Here is an 18,747-nt window from a genome sequence, read left to right as displayed (position 1 = left end):
CTGTTAAAAAGGTAGAAGTTGTCAACTATACTTACAACAAGCCATCTAGTTTCTAGGCTAAGGCCTGGAGTCTCACATAAGTACCCTACAAAAATACTAAAGATAAACAAAGATCCTCAGTATTTGACCAGCTTCCAAGGTGTGGCATTGTACCTGCCAGCCAGGAGGTATTTGAACCAGTCTTCCAGGTGTGCATGTAACCTTCAGCCAGAGGTATTTGACCAGCTCCAGGTGTGCATGTTAACCTGCAAGCCAGGAGTTATTTGACGTCCAGGGGATGTACCTGCAGCCAGGTTATTGACCAGCCCGGTGGGCATGTCCTTGCAAGCCAGGAGTATATTGACCAGCTCAGGTGTGCATGTACCTGCAGCGGAGTTATTTGACCATGCGTCCAGGTGTGCATTGACCTTGCAGCACAGAGTTATTTGACCAGCTTCCAGGTGTGCTATGTACCTGCAGCCAGGAGGTTATTTGACCGCTCCAGGTGTGTATGTACTGCAGCCAGGAGTTATTTGACCCAGCTCCAGGTGTGTATGTAACCTGCAGCCAGGAGTGTATTTGACCAGCTCCAGGTGTGTATGTACTGCAGCCAGGAGGTATTTGACCAGCCTCCAGGTGTGTATGTACCTTGCAGCGGGTATACAGCCGGTAGTACCTGACCGGAGATTTGACCAGCTCCAGGTGTGTATGTACTGCCAGCCAGAGGTTATTTGACCAGCTCCAGGGTCCTCCTGTGCAGGACTCTCCAGAGAGGCGTGGAGCAGCCCCAGCTCGAGTCGGCCCCGGCCTTGATGAGAAGTCAGCCACCCCAGGAACGCCTCCACAGCAGGACCGTCAGGGCTGTCTCCTGCCGTCTCCTCGTCTGGGCGTTGATGCTTGGCACATGGAGGGGAGGGAGGAAGAGAGAGAGAGAGAGATGGAGAGGAAAGAGAGATGGAGAGAGAGTTAGTATCTATATTAGGATGGAGACTCTCACCAACAGGCTGACAAGCACTTCATTACACACAATAACATAGTATAACATCAACATCATTGAAACATGTGCAGGTATCCATTATTCTGCCAGTTGATTACCATGAGCCAGTAGCAGGGCACTCTCTTCATGACCTTCTCTCTGGCTGCTCCATCAGAGGGGTGTAACCTTCATCATTCACCTGACAATTAAAACATACACGTACAGGACTCAGTGGGCTGAATCCCAAAACACCCTTCCCCCTCCATTTGCACAAGTGTCCCAAAGTGAAGGAGTGAAAATGATCAAGGCGTAGGGGCGAGTTAACCCCTCAGTAGGCACTTCGACTGACCCTGCAACACTCCCGCTTCCACAGCGAAGTGGAATCCCACAAGCCACTGCATTGATTATGCAATTTCACAAAAGAATGGAGAGGCTGCCTAATTATATGACACGTGCATGGTTTGTCTGATGGTCGAACTTGACATGTAAAGAGCAAAACAATACCCAAATTAAACATTTAACTATTGTGAGGGTTAAATCCCTCAGTAACAACAGGGGGGTTTGTTCATTTTAATTTCATGCTTGTTTTATTATTTAAAAATGGAACATGAATTGCATGTTAAGTCAGGACTGTGTTCTGAAGCTGATGGATTTACTGAGCCCCTCGCCAGTCTCTGGAAGTCACCTCTCAGTGTGACAACGGAGGTTCCCAGAAGTGGGTTGGGAGGGGTTTGGATTCGCCATCTCTCTGTGTGACCTAACCCTCATTCACCCACACACATATTAAACATCCACTGGTTTGGGAACTGTGGTTGCTACTCACTCCTCTAGGTTGGCCCCTCTCTCTATGAGCAGAGCTGCTAGATCTACATGCCCGCCGCAGGCTGCCAGGCGTGAGGGCGCCTGAAGGAGTCAGCTGGCATTTGACCTGCGCCCCGCTGTCCAACAGCAGCCGTGCCACCTCCACATGCCCATCCTGGGACAGGAAGAGCACACACACACACAGGAAACATAAGCACCTGAGTTGGTTATGACAGAGTTACACACATTCTCACACAACAAGCAGGGAGAGAGGAGATATTGGGTTGGGTCATATGCTCGCCATGCAGGAGAGAGGAGAGAGGGGCTGTGTGTTGGGTCATATGCTCGCCATGCAGGGAGAGAGGCAGAGAGGGGCTGTGTGTTGGGTCATATGCTCACCATGAGGGAAGAGAGGAGGGCTGTGTGTTGGGTCATATGCTCACCATGCAGGGAGAGAGGAGAGAGGGCTGTGTGTTGGGTCATATGCTCACCATGCAGGGAGAGAGAAGAGAGGGCTGTGTGTTGGTCATATGCTCACCATGCAGGGAGAGAGGGGCTGTGTGTTGGGTCATATGCTCACCATGCAGGGAGAGAGGGGCTGTGTGTTGGGTCATATGCTCACCATGCAGGAGGAGGGGCTTGTGTGTTGGGTCATTATGCTCACCATGCAGGGAGAGAGGGGCTGTGTGTTGGGTCATATGCTCACCATGCAGGGAGAGAGGGGCTGTGGTGTTGGGTCATATGCTCCCATGCAGGGAGAGAGGGGCTGTGTGTTGGGTCATATGCTCACCATGCAAGCTTCCATCAGCGCTGTGTGCTCTCATCTGTCTTATGCTCCTGAATCTGCCCCGGCTTCCAGCAGAAACCTCACCATGTCCAGATGACCTAATATATATATTATATATATATATATATATATTATATATATATATATAGAGAGAGAGAGAGGGTGCGGAGAGGAGAGAGGCAGATGGGAGAGAGAGAGGCAGGGGAGAGAGAGGGCAGAGCGGGAGAGAGAGAGGGCAAGGGAGAGAGAGAGCGGGCGGGGGAGAGAGGAGAGAGAAGCAGAGATTGTTATTTTGTTGTCTGGACTATGAAGGTTGCATTGGGGGGTGATGAGAGCGAGCCCCACATGAAAACATCTAAACAGTCAAAGGGACACTTGAATACTCAGACGAAAGTGAAGAAGACCTTTGTAGCAGGCGAGTGTGAGGGCGCTCTCCTTGAACTCGTTGGAGGTGTGGTGTTGATCCCGGCGCCGTACTCCAGCAGAACCTGGCCACCTCCACGTGGCCCGCGCTCGCCCCCTCCATTAGAGGGGTGTGTCCGTTCTCGTTGTGGTCCTCGATGTTGGCCCCCTCCTTTAGGAGAACCTTCACCACATCTACGAACCCCCCAGCACAGGCATACGTCAGGGCTGTGTTACTACAGAGGGAGAGAGACCGTACGTCAGGGCTGTGTTACCTAAGAGGAGAGAGACCGTACGTCAGGGTGTGTTACTACAGAGGGAGAGAGACCATACGTCAGGGCTGTGTTACCCAGAGGGGGAGAGACCATACGTAGGGCTGTTTACCTACAGAGGGGGAGAGACCATACGTCAGGGCTGTGTTACCTACAGAGGGGGAGAGAGACCATAACGTCAGGGCTGTGTTACCTACAGAGGGGAGAGCGACCATACGTCAGGGCTGTGTTACTACAGAGGGAGAGAGAGACCATACGTCAGGGCTGTGTTACCTACAGAGGGGAGAGAGACCATACGTCAGGGCTGTGTTCCTACAGAGGGGGAGGAGCCATACTCGTCAGGCTGTGTTACTACAGAGGGAGAGAGAACCATACGTCAGGGCTGTGTTACCTACAGAGGGAGAGAGACCGTACGTCAGGGCTGTGTTACCTACAGAGGGGGAGAGAGACCGTACGTCAGGCCTGTGTTACCTACAGAGGGGAAGAAAGACCGTACGTCAGGGCTGTGTTACCTACAGAGGGGGAGAGACCATACGTCAGGCTGTGTTACTACAGAGGGGAGAGACCATACGTCAGGGCTGTGTTACCTACAGAGGGGGAGAGACCATACGTCAGGCTGTGTTACCTACAGAGGGGGAGAGACATACCGTCAGGGCTTGTGTTACCTACAGAGGGAGAGAGAGACCATACGTCAGGCTTGTGTTACCTACAGAGGGAGAGAGACCATACGTCAGGGCTGTGTTACTACAGAGGGGAGGAGACCATACGTCAGGGCTGTGTTACCTACAGAGGGGGAGAGACCATACGTCAGGCTGTTGTACCTACAGGGGGGAGAGACCATACGTCAGGCTGTGTTACCTACAGAGGGGAGAGGAGACCATACGTCAGGGCTGTGTTACTCTACAGAGGGGAGAGAGACCATACGTCAGGGCTGTGTTCCTACAGAGGGAGAGAAAGCCATATGTCAGGGCTGTGTACTACAGAGGGAGACAAGACCATACGTCAGGGCTGTGTTCCTACAGAGGAGAGAAAGACCATACGTCAGGGCTGTTGTTACTACAAGGGGAGAAACATACGTCAGGCTGTGTTACCTACAGGGGGAGACCATACGTCAGGGCTGTGTTACCTACAGAGGGAGAGAAAGACCATACGTCATGCTGTGTTACGTACAGAGGGAGAGACCATACGTCAGGGCTGTGTTACCTACAGGGGGAGAGACCATACGTCAGGCTGTGTTACCTACAGAGGGAGAGACCATAGCTCAGGCTGTGTACTACAGGGAGAGAAAGCCATACTCAGGGCTGTGTTCCTACGAGGGAGAGAAAGACCATCGTCAGGGCTGTGTTACCTACAGGGGAGAGACCATACGTCAGGGTTGTGTTACCTACAGGGGGAGAGACCATACGTCAGGGTTGTGTTACCTACAGGGGAGAGACCATACGTCAGGGTTGTGTTACCTACAGGGGGAGAGACATACGTCAGGGTTGTGTTACCTCAGGGGGAGAGACATACGTCAGGGCTGTGTTACCTACAGAGGGAGAGAAAGACCATACGTCAGGGCTGTGTTACCTACAAGGGGAGACGATCGTCAGGTTGTTACCTACAGGGGAGAGACCATACGTCAGGGTTGTGTTACCTACAGGGGAGAGACCATACGTCAGGGTTGTTACCTACAGAGGGAGGGCTGTGTTACCTACAGTAGTGGCAAAGTTGAGAATGACACAAATTATAAATTTTCACAAAAAGTCTGCTGCCTCAGTTTGTATGATGGCAATTTGCATATACTCCAGAATGTTATGAAGAGTGATCAGATGAATTGCAATTAATTGCAAAGTACCTCTTTGCCATGCAAATGAACTGAATCCCCCAAAAACATTTCCACTGCATTTCAGCCCTGCCACAAAAGGACCAGCTGACATCATGTAAGTGATTCTCTCGTTAACACAGGTGTGAGTGTTGACGAGGACAAGGCTGGAGATCCCTCTGTCATGCTGATTGAGTTTGAATAACAGACTGAAGCTTCAAAAGGAGGGTGGTGCTTGGAATCATTGTTCTTCCTCTGTCAACCATGGTTACTGCGAGGAAACACATGCCGTCATCATTGCTTTGCACAAAAACAAAACTTGCACAAAAAGGGCTTCACAGGCAAGGATATTGCTGCCAGTAAGATTGCACCTAAAGCAACCATTTATCGGATCATCAAGAACTTCAAGGAGAGTGGTTCAATTGCTGTGACGAAGGCTTCAGGGCGCGCAAAAAAGCCCAGCAAGCGCAAGGACCATCTCCTAAAGTTGATTCAGCTGCGGGATCAGGGCACCACCAGTACAGAGCTTGCTCAGGAATGGCAGCTGGCAGGTGTGAGTGCATCTGCACGCCCAGTGAGACGAAGACTTTTGGAGGAAGGCCTGGTGTCAAGAAGGGCAGCAAAGAAGCCACTTCTCTCCAGGAAAAACATCAGGGACAGACTGATATTCTGCAAAAGGTACAGGGACTGGACTGCTGAGGACTGGGGTAGTCATTTTCTCTGATGAATCCCCTTTCCGAGAAGACAAGGTGAGCGCTACCATCAGTCCTGTGTCATGCCAACAGTAAAGCATCCTGAGACCATTCATGTGTGGGGTTCATGTAATTGTCAATAAAAGCCTTTGACACGTATGAAATGCTTGTAATTATACTTCAGTATTCCATAGTAACATCTGACAAAAATATCTAAAGACACTGAAGCAGCAAACTTTGTGGAAATTAATATTTGTCTCATTCTCAAAACTTTTGGCCACGACTGTACAGAGGGGGGGAGAGACCATACGTCAGGTCTGTGTTACGTGTGTTAGTGATGTTTAGATTTAATGCAACCCAATGGGTCGAGATGGGGTCGAGATGGGGTCGAGATGGTGCATAGGGACATGTTGTCCAAGCAGAAGAAAAAAAAAGAAAAAAATTGGGACAAAGAATTATTACAAGAAATAACCAGACGCACATTGAGGCAGATAGGAAAATGATAGAGGAATGTGTGTATTGGTACCGGTGGAGGACTGTGCGTTGGCGTCAGCCCCGTGGACCAGGAGCAGCTTGACGATGTCGACGTAACCGCCGCTCGCCGCCGCCATCAGGGGTGTGATGTCACCTTTAATCCCCCGGTCCTCCACGTTGGCATGCATGGCGAGCAGCACCTAACAACCAATCACAGCAGGGGTCAGAGCTCATACAATGTAAATGTATGCTGTAGAGATTGTGGGGGACTGAACTGCATTCTAACATAACCCTGCAAAAAGAGGACACCTTTCACGGAAGTTACTGAAATGACTTATTGAAAAAGGACGATTACACACTTGCGACAGATACACACACACTGCTCTCTCACGCACACACCTGTGCGAGTTCATAGTATCCAGCAGAGCAGGCGAGGCAGAGAAGACTCTCTCCTTCCTCAGTGTGTTCGTTGACGCTCCGCCCCTCGTCTAGCAGCTTCCTCACGGCGTTCACGTCTCCGTCCGAACACGCCTCAGCTAGACTCCGGCTGAAAATAACCAGACTGCTACAATTACTGCCCCTGTGACAGGAGAACAAACACACACCTACACACTTCGTAATCAAACAGCTACAATTACTGCCCCTGTGACAGGAGAACAAACACACACCTACACACTTCGTAATCAAACAGCTACAATTACTGCCACTATGACAAGAGAACACACACCCCTTACATACACACACACACAACTAATGCCGCACACACACAGCTCATAATCACACTTCTGCTATTACTGTGAGAGAAACTACCAGACATTTGATGCTTGACTAAACTGTTTGATCGAGTAACATATTGATCACGGAGGTAATACATTGACTGACATTCAGATATTGACTGCTATATTCAGTTGGTCTCACATACTTGTCGGCCAGCGTTGACTGTGTTCTCTTCTCATGTATTGATAGATGTATTGACAGATGGACTGGGGTAGACACACACAGTTGAAGTCGGAAGTTTACATACACTTAGGTTGGAGTCATTAAAACTCGTTTTTTAACCACTCCACAAATGTCTTGTTAACAAACTATAGTTTTGGCAAGTCGGTTAGGACATCTACTTTGTGCAAGACACAAGTCATTTTTCCAACAATTGTTTACAGACAGATTATTTCACTTATAATTCACTGTATTACAATTCCGGTGGGTCAGAAGTTTACATACACTAAGTTGACTGTGCCTTTACACAGCTTGGAAAATTCCAGAAAATTATGTCATGGTTTTAGAAGCTTCTGATAGGCTAATTGACATAATTTGAGTCAATTGGGAGGTGTACCTGTGGATGTATTTCAAGGCCTACCTTTTTGCTTGACATCATGGGAAAATCAAAAGAAATCAGCCAAGACTCAGAAAAGAAATTGCAGACCTCCACAAGTCTGGTTCATCCTTGGGAGCAATTTCCAAACGCCTGAAGGTACCAAGTTCATCTGTACAAACAATAGTACGCAAGTATAAACACCATGGGACCACGCAGCCGTCATACCGCTCAGGAAGGAGACGCGTTCTGTCTCCTAGAGATTAATGTACTTTTGCGAAAAGTGCAAATCAATCCCAGAACAACAGCAAAGGTACTTGTGAAGATGCAGGAGGAAACAGGTACAAAAGTATATATATCCACAGTAAAACGAGTCCTATATCGACACAACCTGAAAGGCCGCTCAGCAAGGAAGAAGCCACTGCTCCAAAACCGCCATAAAAAAGCCAGACTACGGTTTGCAACTACACATGGGGACAAAGAATGTACTTTTTGGAGAAATGTCCTCTGGTCTGATAAAACAAAAATAGAACTGTTTGGCCATAATGACCATCGTTATGTTTGGAGGAAAAAGGGGGAGACTTGCAAGTTGAAGAACACCATCGCAAGCGTGAAGCACGGGGGTGGCAGCATCATGTTGTGGGGGTGCTTTGCTGCAGGAGGACCTGTGCACTTCACAAAATAGATGGCATCATGAGGATGGAAAAGCTCAGACATCAGTCAGGAAGTTAAAGCTTGGTCGCAAGTGGGTCTTCCAAATGGACAAGGACCCCAAGCATACTTCCAAAGTTGTGGCAAAATGGCTTAAGGACAACAAAGTCAAGGTATTGGAGTGGCCATCACAATGCCCTGACCTCAATCCTATATCAAATTTGTGGGCAGAACTGAAAAAGTGTGTGCGAGCAAGGAGGCCTACAAACCTGACTCAGTTCACCAGCTCTGTCAGGAGGAATGGGCCAAAATTCACCCAATTTATTATGGGAAGCTTGTGGAAGGCTACCTGAAACGTTTGACGCAAGTTAAACAATGCTACCAAATACTAATTGAGTGTATGTAAACTTCTGACCCACTGGGAATGTGATGAAAGAAATAAAAGCTGAAATAAATTATTAATAAATAAACTATTATTCGGACATTTCACATTCTTAAAATGAAGTGGTGATCCTAACTGACCTAAGACAGGGAATTTTTACTAGGATCAAGTATCAGGAATTGTGAAAAACTGAGTTTAAATGCATTAGGCTAAGGTGTATGTAAACTTCCGACTTCAACTGTACTTGTCGGCCTGGCCAGCGTTGAGTGTGTTCTCATGTATTGATAGATGTATTGATAGATGTATTGATAGATGTATTGATAGATGTATTGATAGATGGACTGGGATAGATACATACTTGTCGGCCTGGCCAGTGTTGAGTGTGTTCTCTGCCCTCATGCGCGTCAGGGCGGCAGCCGCCTCGTCCAGGGCACAGCTCACTGACGACGTCAGCCTCCGCAGCACCTCGGGATCTGCAAACGCTTTACCATCCGCAGTTGACAGTTTACCAATGCCTTCCGGGTTAAAGGTCATCACAGGAAACACAGGCATGGGGGCAAAACCACACCAAAGAAGCCAGGCAGGTGATCGTAGAGGCAAGTCCAGCCAATCCAATGTTAGTAGCGGCATTCATAACAAAAAATACAAAACAAAACACAAGCATGGGTTAGATTCAAATCAGGAAAACAGATTTGACAAGCTTAACAGTCTTGGGTATATACACTGAGTGTACAAACCATGACACATAGTGCTCTTCCATTAAATAGACTGATCAGGTGAATCCAGGTGAAAGCTATGATCCCTTATTGATGTCACTTGTTTAATCCCCTTGAAATCAGTGTAGATGAACAGGAGGAAACACGTAAAAGTTTTTTTTAAGCCTTGACACATTTGAGCCATCGATTGTGTGTGTGTGCCAAGAACTGCAACGCTGCCGGGTTGTTCACGCTCAACAGTTTCCTGTGTTTATCAAGAATGGTCCACCACCCAAAGGACATCCAGCCAACTTGACAACTGTGGGAAGCATTGGAGTCGACATGGGCCAGCATCCCTGTGGAAACGCTTTTGACACCTTGTTGAGTCCATGCCCCGACGAATTGAGGCTGTTCTGAGGGCAAAAGGTGTTCCTAATATTTTGTACACTCTGTGTATGTCTATATGTCCAAACGTCTTGGTCTAGAGGCATTTTCACATGAAGTAATGAAGAAAGTATTTCAAGCTTTCCCCCTGAGAAGCTAGGTGAAAACGTAGACATATGTCCTCCACCGACTGAACCAGTCCTCACAGATCTAACCCCTGGGGGCTACACGAGAGTCTAAGCTATGGGTTAGGGTGCTACCTAAAGGGAAAAGGGCTGGCTAGTGTCTAGGGGGCTGGCTAGTGTCTAGGGGGGTGGCAGGTGTGCCTAGTGATCTAGGGGGCTGGCTAGTCGTCTAGGGGGGCTGGCTAGGTGTCTAAGGGGGTAGGCGGGGTGCCTAAATGTATGGGGGTAGGGGTGCCTAATGTCTAGGGGGGTAGGGTGGGCTAATGTCTAGGGGGTAGGAGGGTGCCTAATGTCAGGGGGTGCTAGTGTCTAAGAGGGTAGGGAGTGCCTAGTGTTAGGGGGGTGCTAGTGTCTAGGGGGTAGGGAGTGCGCTAGTGTCTAGGGGGGTGCCTAGTGTCTAGGGGGTAGGGGGCTAATGTAGGGGGGAGGGGCTGGCTAGTGCTAGGGGCGTGCTAGTGTCTAGGGGGCGGGCTAGCAGCCTAGTGTCTAGGGGGCTAGTGTGAGGGGTGGCTAGCGTCTAGGGGGTAGGGGTGGCTAGTGTCGAGGGGCTTGTAGCGTCATAGGGGGGTAGGGGTGGCTAGCGCTAGGGGTAGGGGTGGCAGCGCTAGGGGGGTAGGGGGTGGCTAGTGTAAGGGGCTGGCTGCCTGTTCTAGGGGGTAGGGGTGCCTAGTGTCTTAAGGGGGCTGCTAGGGCCAGAAGGGTAGGGCTAGCTAGGGGCCAGAAGGGTAGGGGCGAGGTGCTTGGGGGCCTGTATGCTAGCAGGGCTCTGTCTTGTGAATTATAGATGAGACTGGTGGACTAGCACTGTGTGTGTAGAAGGTGTTGGACAAGACAGGCACAGCAGGGAGAAAAGCAGGAATGTCATACACGAGTGTGTGTGACTGGGAGAGGGGGAGGGAAGAGAAAGCCAGCAGAAGAGAGGGAGAGGACCGAGATGCAGGGAAGGGAGGGAGGAGAGCAAAAGAGAGAAGCAGGCAGGAGGAGAAAAAAAAACAGACTGTTTGTTCCGTTAACATACTGAAGGACCTCTTTCACAAGGACCAAGACACACTTCCCATCCAGGGACGGCAGCCAAGCCAAAATACTGTGTGCGTGTCCGTTGACATGAGACAAGGGACAAAGTGAGAGCAAGCTAGCAAGAGAAAGAACTCCCCCCCTCCCAAAAATACGTAAACGCCAAAAGAATCAGAAAAAAGCTAAGTTGGGTTCAGAGCTCAAGACAGCAGCCATACAGTACGGCACCATCTTTGTACCAGAAAAGTTCAGAAGTGGGTGGGTCCTGCCAGTCAGTGTTTATATCACCACTACCCTGCCTGTGTGAGTGAGTCTAAACTTAGCCGACACCTGGCTGTCAGAAGGATTTTACAATGTTGCCCCAGGCGGGCAGGCAGGGCAGGGCAAGTAGTGGAGGGCTGAGGACTGGGTGGTTGATCGTTGTATTGTCCTGTCTCAACAACATCACCACGGCTTTTGACAACAAGAAGCATTGTGCGGCTGTTTTTACTGATCTGGCCAAAGTCTTTGATTCTGTTAACCACTGCATCCTGATCAAAACAGTCAGCGACATATGGCTCTGAGGATTGTCTAGCCTAGTTTGAAAACTATTTCTCTGGCCGTGTACAATGTGTACAATCCAAGGGGCTGCTTTCTAACCCACTGGCTGTATCTACGGGAGTTCCACAAGGATAGATTCTTGGGCCGACCCTATTCTCGGTGTATATTAAGAATGTGGCGCATGCTTCTGGTGACCCTCATCCACCTTTATGACACTATCCTGTACACAACTGGCCCCTCCCTGAACACGTGTAACCACCCTACAACATCCAACATACCTTCTCTGACCTTAKCAATACCAAAAAAAGGAAATGTATGCTCTTCAACCGGATCTTACCTCAACCTGCCTAGTCTCCTAACATTCTCAACCTCATTCCATACACACATCACCCACCTATAGTCTAAATTTACATCCAGAATTGGTTTCCTAAACCGTGACAGAACATCCTTCACCCACTCTGCCAAGCACACCCTTGTAAAAATGGCCATACTGCCAATCCTGGACTATGACGATGTAGTTTACAGGCTTGCCCCCAAAACAACTTGTAATTTACCACACTGCCATTCGCTTTGTTACCAGTGCCCCCTTAAACACTTATCACTGTGACCTTTACACCCTGGTCAACTGGCCCTCGTTAACATACACGACACCAGACCCACTGGTACCAAAGTCCCTCATTGGCAAGTCCCCCCTCTACCTCAACATCTCCACTACCAATAGCAACCTGCTCTCTGGTAGAGGCATTGTACTGGTCATTCCAAGCCTAGCACTTCCTGTAGCCATCAATCATTCCAGTTTTCCGCTGCCAACGACTGGAACGAGCTGCGTAAGACCTTCAAACTCGACACATTCAAGCCCACCACACTCCTTTAAAAACCGTACCTGATCTGCTGACTGATCAACATGCCTGCTGATCATTGTCTGCCGTGTTGACATTATTGCCTCCTGTTATTGTGGTATTTCTGCACTAACCCAGTGTGAATGTTTCTCATTAGTGCGGCAGCTAGCCTAGCGGTTAAATCGTTGGGCCAGTAACCAAGAGGTCCCTGGTTCGAATACCCGAGCATTCAAGGTGAAAAATCTGTCGATATGTCCTTTAGCACTTAACCCCAATTTGCTCCAAGGGCGCCGTACTACTATGGCTGACCCTGTAAACCACCACGTACTACTATGGCTGACCCTGTAAACCACCACGTACTACTATGGCTGACCCTGTAAACCAACCGTTTATTATGGCTGACCCTGTAAACCACCACGTCACTGCACCTATCTGGTGTATGACAAAACATAGCTTTCTAGAAATAAATGGGGCGAATGTGTCAAAATGGTGTTAAACCAAAATAAAAAGGACTTTCATGCGTTCCACATGTAGAGGAATAATATGCAAATTGACCCATAACTCCACCTAAACAACAACATAAGCCTATACACTAGATGACCACAAGCAAGCAGTAAAATTAGATTTAAAAAAACAGATGAAAAAAAAATATTATGGAACAGCGGGGACTGTGAAGCAACACAAATATTGGCACAGACACACGCATGCATATACACACACAATAACATACGCACTATACATACATATGGATTTAGTACTGTAGATATGTGGAAATGGTGGAGTAGGGGCCTGAGGGCACACAGTGTGTTGTGAAATCTGTGAAAGTATTGTAATGTTCTTAAAATTGTATAAATTGCCTTAACTTTGCTGGACTCCAGGAAGAGTAGCTGCTGCTTTGGCAGCTAATGGGGATCCATCATTTAAAAATAGTTAGTTTTTTTTAAAGAATGTGGACACCTGCTCGTCGAACAACTCATTCCAAAAAAATTGGCATTAATATAGAGTTGGTCCTCCCTTTGCTGCTATAACAACCTTGACTGTTCTGGGGAGGCTTTCCACTAGGTGTTGGAACATTGCTACGGGGACTTGCTTCCATTCAGCTACAAAAAAAAGCATTAGTTAGGTCGGCCACTGATGTTGGGCGATTAGGCCTGGCTCGCAGTCGGCATTCCAATTCATCCCAAGGGTGTTCATTGGGGTTGAGGTCAGAGCTCTGTGCAGGCCAGTCAAATTCTTCCACACCGATCTCAACAAACCATTTATTGTATGCTGTAGCATTAAGATTTCCTTTCACTGTAACAAGGGGCACGAACCATAAAACAGCCCCAGACCATTATTCCTCCTCCTCCAAACGTTACAGTTGGCGCTATGCACCGGGGCAGGTAGTGTTCTCCTGGCATCCGCCAAATCCATATTTGTTCGTCGGACAGCCAGATGGTGAAGCGTGATTATTCACTCCAAGCAAACGCTTCCACTGCTCCAAAGTCAGTGGAGCAGGTTGAGAGCTTCAAGTTCTTCGGTGTCCACATCACCAACAAACTAACATGGTCCAAGCACACCAAGACAGTCGTGAAGAGGGCACGACAAAACCTATTTTTCCTCAGGAGACTGAAAAGATTTGGCATGGGGTCCTCAGATACTCAAAAAGGTTCTACAGCTGCACCATCGAGAGCATTCTGATTGGTTGCATCACTGTCTGGTATGGCAACTGCTCGGCCTCCGACCGCAAGGCACTACAGAGGGTAGTGCGTACYGCCCAGTACATCACTGGGGCTAAGCTGCCATCCAGGACCTCTATACCAGACGGTGTCAGAAGAAGGCCCTAAAAATTGTCAAAGACTCGAGCCACCCTAGTCATTGACTGTTCTTTCTGCTACCACACGGCAAGCGGTACCGGGGCGCCAAGTCTAGGTCCAAGAGCTTCTACCCCCAAGCCATAAGACTCCTGAACACCTAATCAAATGGCTACCCAGACTATTTGCATTGCCCCCCTCTTTTACACTGTTGCTACTCTCTGTTGTTATCATCTATGCATTGTCACTTTAATAACTCTACCTACATGTACATAGTATTGGAGGTGTACCTCTGGATGTATTTCAAGGACTACCTTCAAACTCAGTGCCTCTTTGCTTGACATCATGGGAAAATGAAAAGAAATCAGCCAAGACCTCAGAAAAAAAATTGTTAGACCTCCACAAGCCTGGGTCTTCACTTGGGAGCAATTTCAAACGCCTGAAGGTACCACTGTTCATCTGTACAACATAGTACGCAAGTATAAAACAACCATGGGACCACACAGCCGTCATACCGCTCAGGAAGGACGCGTTCTGTCTCCTTAGAGATGAACATACCTTGCGTGCCGAAAAGTGCAAAATCAATCCCAAAACAGAAATAAGTACACTTTGTTTTTTTTTTTTTATACCTTGGAAATGCTGGAGGAAACAATGTACAAAAGTATCTATATCCACAGGTAAAACGAGTCCTACGTTGACATAACCTGAAAGGCCGCTGAGCAAGGAACGAAGGCCCTCCAAAACCGCCATAAAAAAAAGCCAGGACTTACAGTTTGCAACTGCACATGGGGACAAAGATCATACTATTTGGAGAAATGTCCTCTGGTCTGATGAAACAAAAATAGAACTGTTTGGCCATAATGACCATCGTTATGTTTGGAGGAAAAAGGGGGAGGCCTGCAAGCCGAAGAAGACCATCCCAACCGTGGAGCACGGGGGTGGTAGCATCATGTTGTGGGGGTGCTTTTCTGCAGGAGGGACTGGTGCACTTCACAAAATAGATGTCTTCATGAGGTAGGAAAATGATATATATATATATATATAAATAAGTGTATATTATTTTTTGTAAACATTGTATATTTTATGTATTTGTACTATCTCTCTGTATATAGTGTGTTCTATGTTTGRGGTATTGTGTGTTGTCCTGTTCTCTGCTGTAATGTTATACCTCTCTGCCAGGTCGTCATTCTAAATGAGAATTGGTTCTCAATTGACTTGGTGAAATAAATCATTAATGCAGCACAGAAACTGCGTCCGAAACGCCAGCCCATTCCTTATATAGTGCACTACTTTTTAACATCAGGACCCATAGACCTGTGGGATAGGGAAGAGGGTGCCATTTTGGACACGGCCTGTGTCTCAGAGAGAGAGAAGAGAAAACTACATTTTCCTGTCATTTGCATTTTGTGTTGTGTTGATATTTAACAAAAAGCTTTAAGATAATTGAATACTGTGTTACCTACCGTAAAAGCTAGACACACCCTGGTCCATATAAACACACACACACACGTTTACCCATAAGCACCTGCTCTACCACTACAACAGTCAAGAGCCAGACACATGTAGGCTATGCACACTGTGTTAGCACACACTAACAAAGACATCCACATGTTGACATTAGAAACATGGACATCTCTCTTTCTGGCTTTTCTCCTGTTTGAAACACCTCCTGCCTTCCTCTGAAGTAATCAGTGATCTAACGTGGTCTGATGGTGGGTGACAGCTATGCTGTGTTAGATGCAAATAACCACACGTTTGCGTCAATGGATCAAACAGAACTGTGACAGTCTACAAGGCAAGGTGTCAGGTTTGTGGGAAGTACTAGAGGGGCGAGCTGGGATCTGGTTGGGTGGAATGGGGTTGCTGGTGGGGTCCTTTCATGTCTAGTAGGGTTAGATASAATTGGTTTGGATAGGGTACTAGGCCTAAATCTTAAGGTGAAGTGAGTTTGAATTGACTTTGGGACAGGGCTGAAGGCAGGTTTGGGACAGGGCTGAACAGTGGGATTGGGCCCAGTTGGGTTCTGAACAACATGGGTCAGGGTTAGGGCCCAGAGTTGTACTTCAAGCCACTAGCAGGGCCTTGAGACGGGCCTAGGTCTCTGCGTCTAGGTCAGGGGTAGGGTTTAGGGTTTAGAGGTCGTACCTGCAGCCTCCAGCAGGGCCTCGAGGCGGGCCTGTGTCTCTGGGTTTAGGTCAGGGGTAGTAGGGGTCAGGGTTTAGAGGTCGTACTGCAGCCTCGCGCAGGGCTCGAGGCGGGCCTGTGTGCTCTGGGTTTAGGTCAGGGAGAGTAGGGGTCGGGTTTAGAGTCGTACCTGCAGTCCTCTCAAACGAGGGCCCGAGGCGGCCTGTGTCTCTGGTCGACGGTGGCGGAGGGTCACACCCGGTCCTGTGGGCTGCTCGGACAGAAGCACTCGGAGGCCGTGCTTCTATATTGGGTTCTCCAAGTCCTCCTGGTCAGATGTCTCAGGAAACTCCTGCGGTCAGAGGAGAAGTGTAATGCAAAGCGTAAACATAGTAAAGCACAGTAACACCGCAATGGGACGAACTCATTGATGGTTGGCATCTGCAGCCGAGCGCCCTAAACTGTTCATATTATTTACTTGAAAAGATCTGTATCCATAGTGTGTGATGAACCAGCAGGTTAAATAACGACGGCTAGAGACTGGAGCTAATGTAACAACAACCAGCGTCTTCAGGTTGACCTCGGGTGTCCTCCGCAAAAAAAAAAGACGTTATTTGGCATGACTGGAGTATATGATAGCACTGCTCAAAAAATAAAGGAACACTTAAAACAACTACAATGTAACTCTCCAAGTCAATCACACTTCCTGTGCAAATCAAGAATCCTGTTCACGCAGGAAGACAACACTGTGAGTTGACCATGAACTTTCACATGCTCGTTGTGCAAGATGGAATAGACAAAAGTGGTAATTATAGCAATCTGCAAGACACCCACAAAAAGGAGTGATTCTGCAGGTGGTACCACAGACAACTTCTCAAAGTGTCCCTAGCTCCTGGCTGATGGTTTTGGTCACTGTTTGAATAGCTGGCGGTGTGGCTCGTCGACTCTAGGTGTAGGCATGTTATGACGAGTCAACCCTACCAAGTGGCGTCAGGTATCGCACGTCATCCCAGGATGGCACAGTCAAGTCGCGAGCTGTGGCAAAAAGGTTTGCTGGTGTCCTGGTCAGCGTAGGTGCCAGGAGCATGGAGGCGCTACCAGGAAGACAGGCCAGTACATCAGGAGAACGTGGAGAGGGCGTAGGAGGGCAACCCAGCAGCAGCACCGCTACCTCCTTTGTGGCAAGAAGGTGCACTGCAGAGCCCTGCAAATAGACTCCAGCAGGCCAACAAATGTGCAGTTCAGCATATGGGTCTCACAAGGGTCTGAGGATCTCATCTGGTACCTAATGGCAGTCAGGCTACCTCTGGCGAGCACATGGAGGGCTGTGCGGCCCCACAAAGAATGCCACCCACACCATGACTGACCCACCGCCAAACGGTCATGCTGGAGATGTTGCAGGCAGCAGAACGTTCTCCACGGCGTCTCCAGACTCTGTCACGTCGTCACATGTGCTCATGTGCCAGTGTGAACCTGCTTTCATCTGTGAAGAGCACAGGCGCCAGTGGCGAATTTGCCAATCTGGTGTTCCTGGCAACTGCAAACGTCCTGCACGGTGTTGGGCTGTAGAGCACACAACACACCTGTGGATGTCGGGCCCTCATACACCCTCATGGAGTCTGTTCTGACTGTTGAGCAGACACATGCACATTGTGGCTGCTGGAGGTCATTTTGCAGGGCCTGGCAGTGCACCTTCTTGCCCAAAGGCGGAGGTAGCGGTCCTGCTGTTGGGTTGTGTGGCCTCCGTCCACGTCTCCTGATGTACTGGCCTGTCCCGTGGTAGCGCTCCATGCCTGGACACTACGCCTGACAGACACAGCAACCTTCTTGCCACAGGCTCGCATTGATGTGCCATCCTGGATGAACTGCACTACCTGAGCCACTGTGTGGGTGTTAGATCCGTCTCATGCTACACTAGAGTGAGAGGCACCGCCAGCATTCAAAGTGACCAAAACATCAGCCAGGAAGCATAGGAACTGAGAAGTAGTCTGTAGTCACCACCTGCAGAATCATCCTTTTTTTGGGGTGTGTCTTGCTAATTGCCTATAATTTCCACCTTTTGTCTATTCCATTTGCACAACAGCATGTGAATTTATTGTCAATCAGTGTTGCTTCCTAAGTGGACAGTTTGATTTCACAGAAGTGTGATTGACTTGGAGTTACATTGTGTTGTTTAAGTGTTCCCTTTATTTTTTTGAGCAGTGATATGACCACTATTATGACCACATTGTGACGTTTTGGTCTCGGCAAGTTTTTTTTTTACTTGTTATTTTTCGGCTGCTCATGTACACGAAACATCTTCTCAAGGCAAGCTGACGTCGGTAGCCGAAGTATACGCCCCTTCGTCAGAAATTGTCAACAGTAGGGATTCTTCAATTAAGCGTTGTTGTCATTCAACGAGAGACTAATCATTTTCATGCACATTTTTTCACTTGTTAGATGTAAAAATTGAGCAAGTAAGACTGCTTGGCATAAACAATTTCGAGTTATCTTACATTAATTCTGACTATTTTGAGGAAGTGTATACTGGCTACGGCTTCTCGAGATGAAAAACAGGACTATTGTAGCTTTTTCTGTTTTTAGCGAAGTCTTTACGGGAGTATGCGAGCACACTCATTCGGTAGGCGCCAACGAAAAAAAC

General features: G+C 48.3%; 1 protein-coding gene across 1 annotated transcript in view; it reads right to left on the bottom strand.

Annotated features, from left to right (window-relative positions):
• LOC111967081 (ankyrin repeat and KH domain-containing protein 1-like) overlaps positions 1 to 18,747 on the bottom strand; it is a 72,108-nt gene that overhangs the window by 36,248 nt on the left and 17,113 nt on the right. Inside the window, 10 exon segments of the mRNA XM_070444645.1 lie at positions 2,547 to 2,641; positions 2,948 to 2,996; positions 2,999 to 3,030; positions 3,033 to 3,182; positions 6,240 to 6,387; positions 6,587 to 6,749; positions 8,891 to 9,047; positions 16,128 to 16,202; positions 16,297 to 16,434; positions 17,088 to 17,200. Of these exon segments, the coding sequence (XP_070300746.1) occupies positions 2,547 to 2,641; positions 2,948 to 2,996; positions 2,999 to 3,030; positions 3,033 to 3,182; positions 6,240 to 6,387; positions 6,587 to 6,749; positions 8,891 to 9,047; positions 16,128 to 16,202; positions 16,297 to 16,434; positions 17,088 to 17,200 (1,120 nt within the window).

This window comes from Salvelinus sp. IW2-2015, linkage group LG8, assembly GCF_002910315.2.
Source record: "Salvelinus sp. IW2-2015 linkage group LG8, ASM291031v2, whole genome shotgun sequence".
In the NCBI taxonomy this organism is placed as follows: Eukaryota; Metazoa; Chordata; class Actinopteri; order Salmoniformes; family Salmonidae; genus Salvelinus; species Salvelinus sp. IW2-2015.
This window is presented reverse-complemented; position numbering and strand designations above follow the sequence as displayed.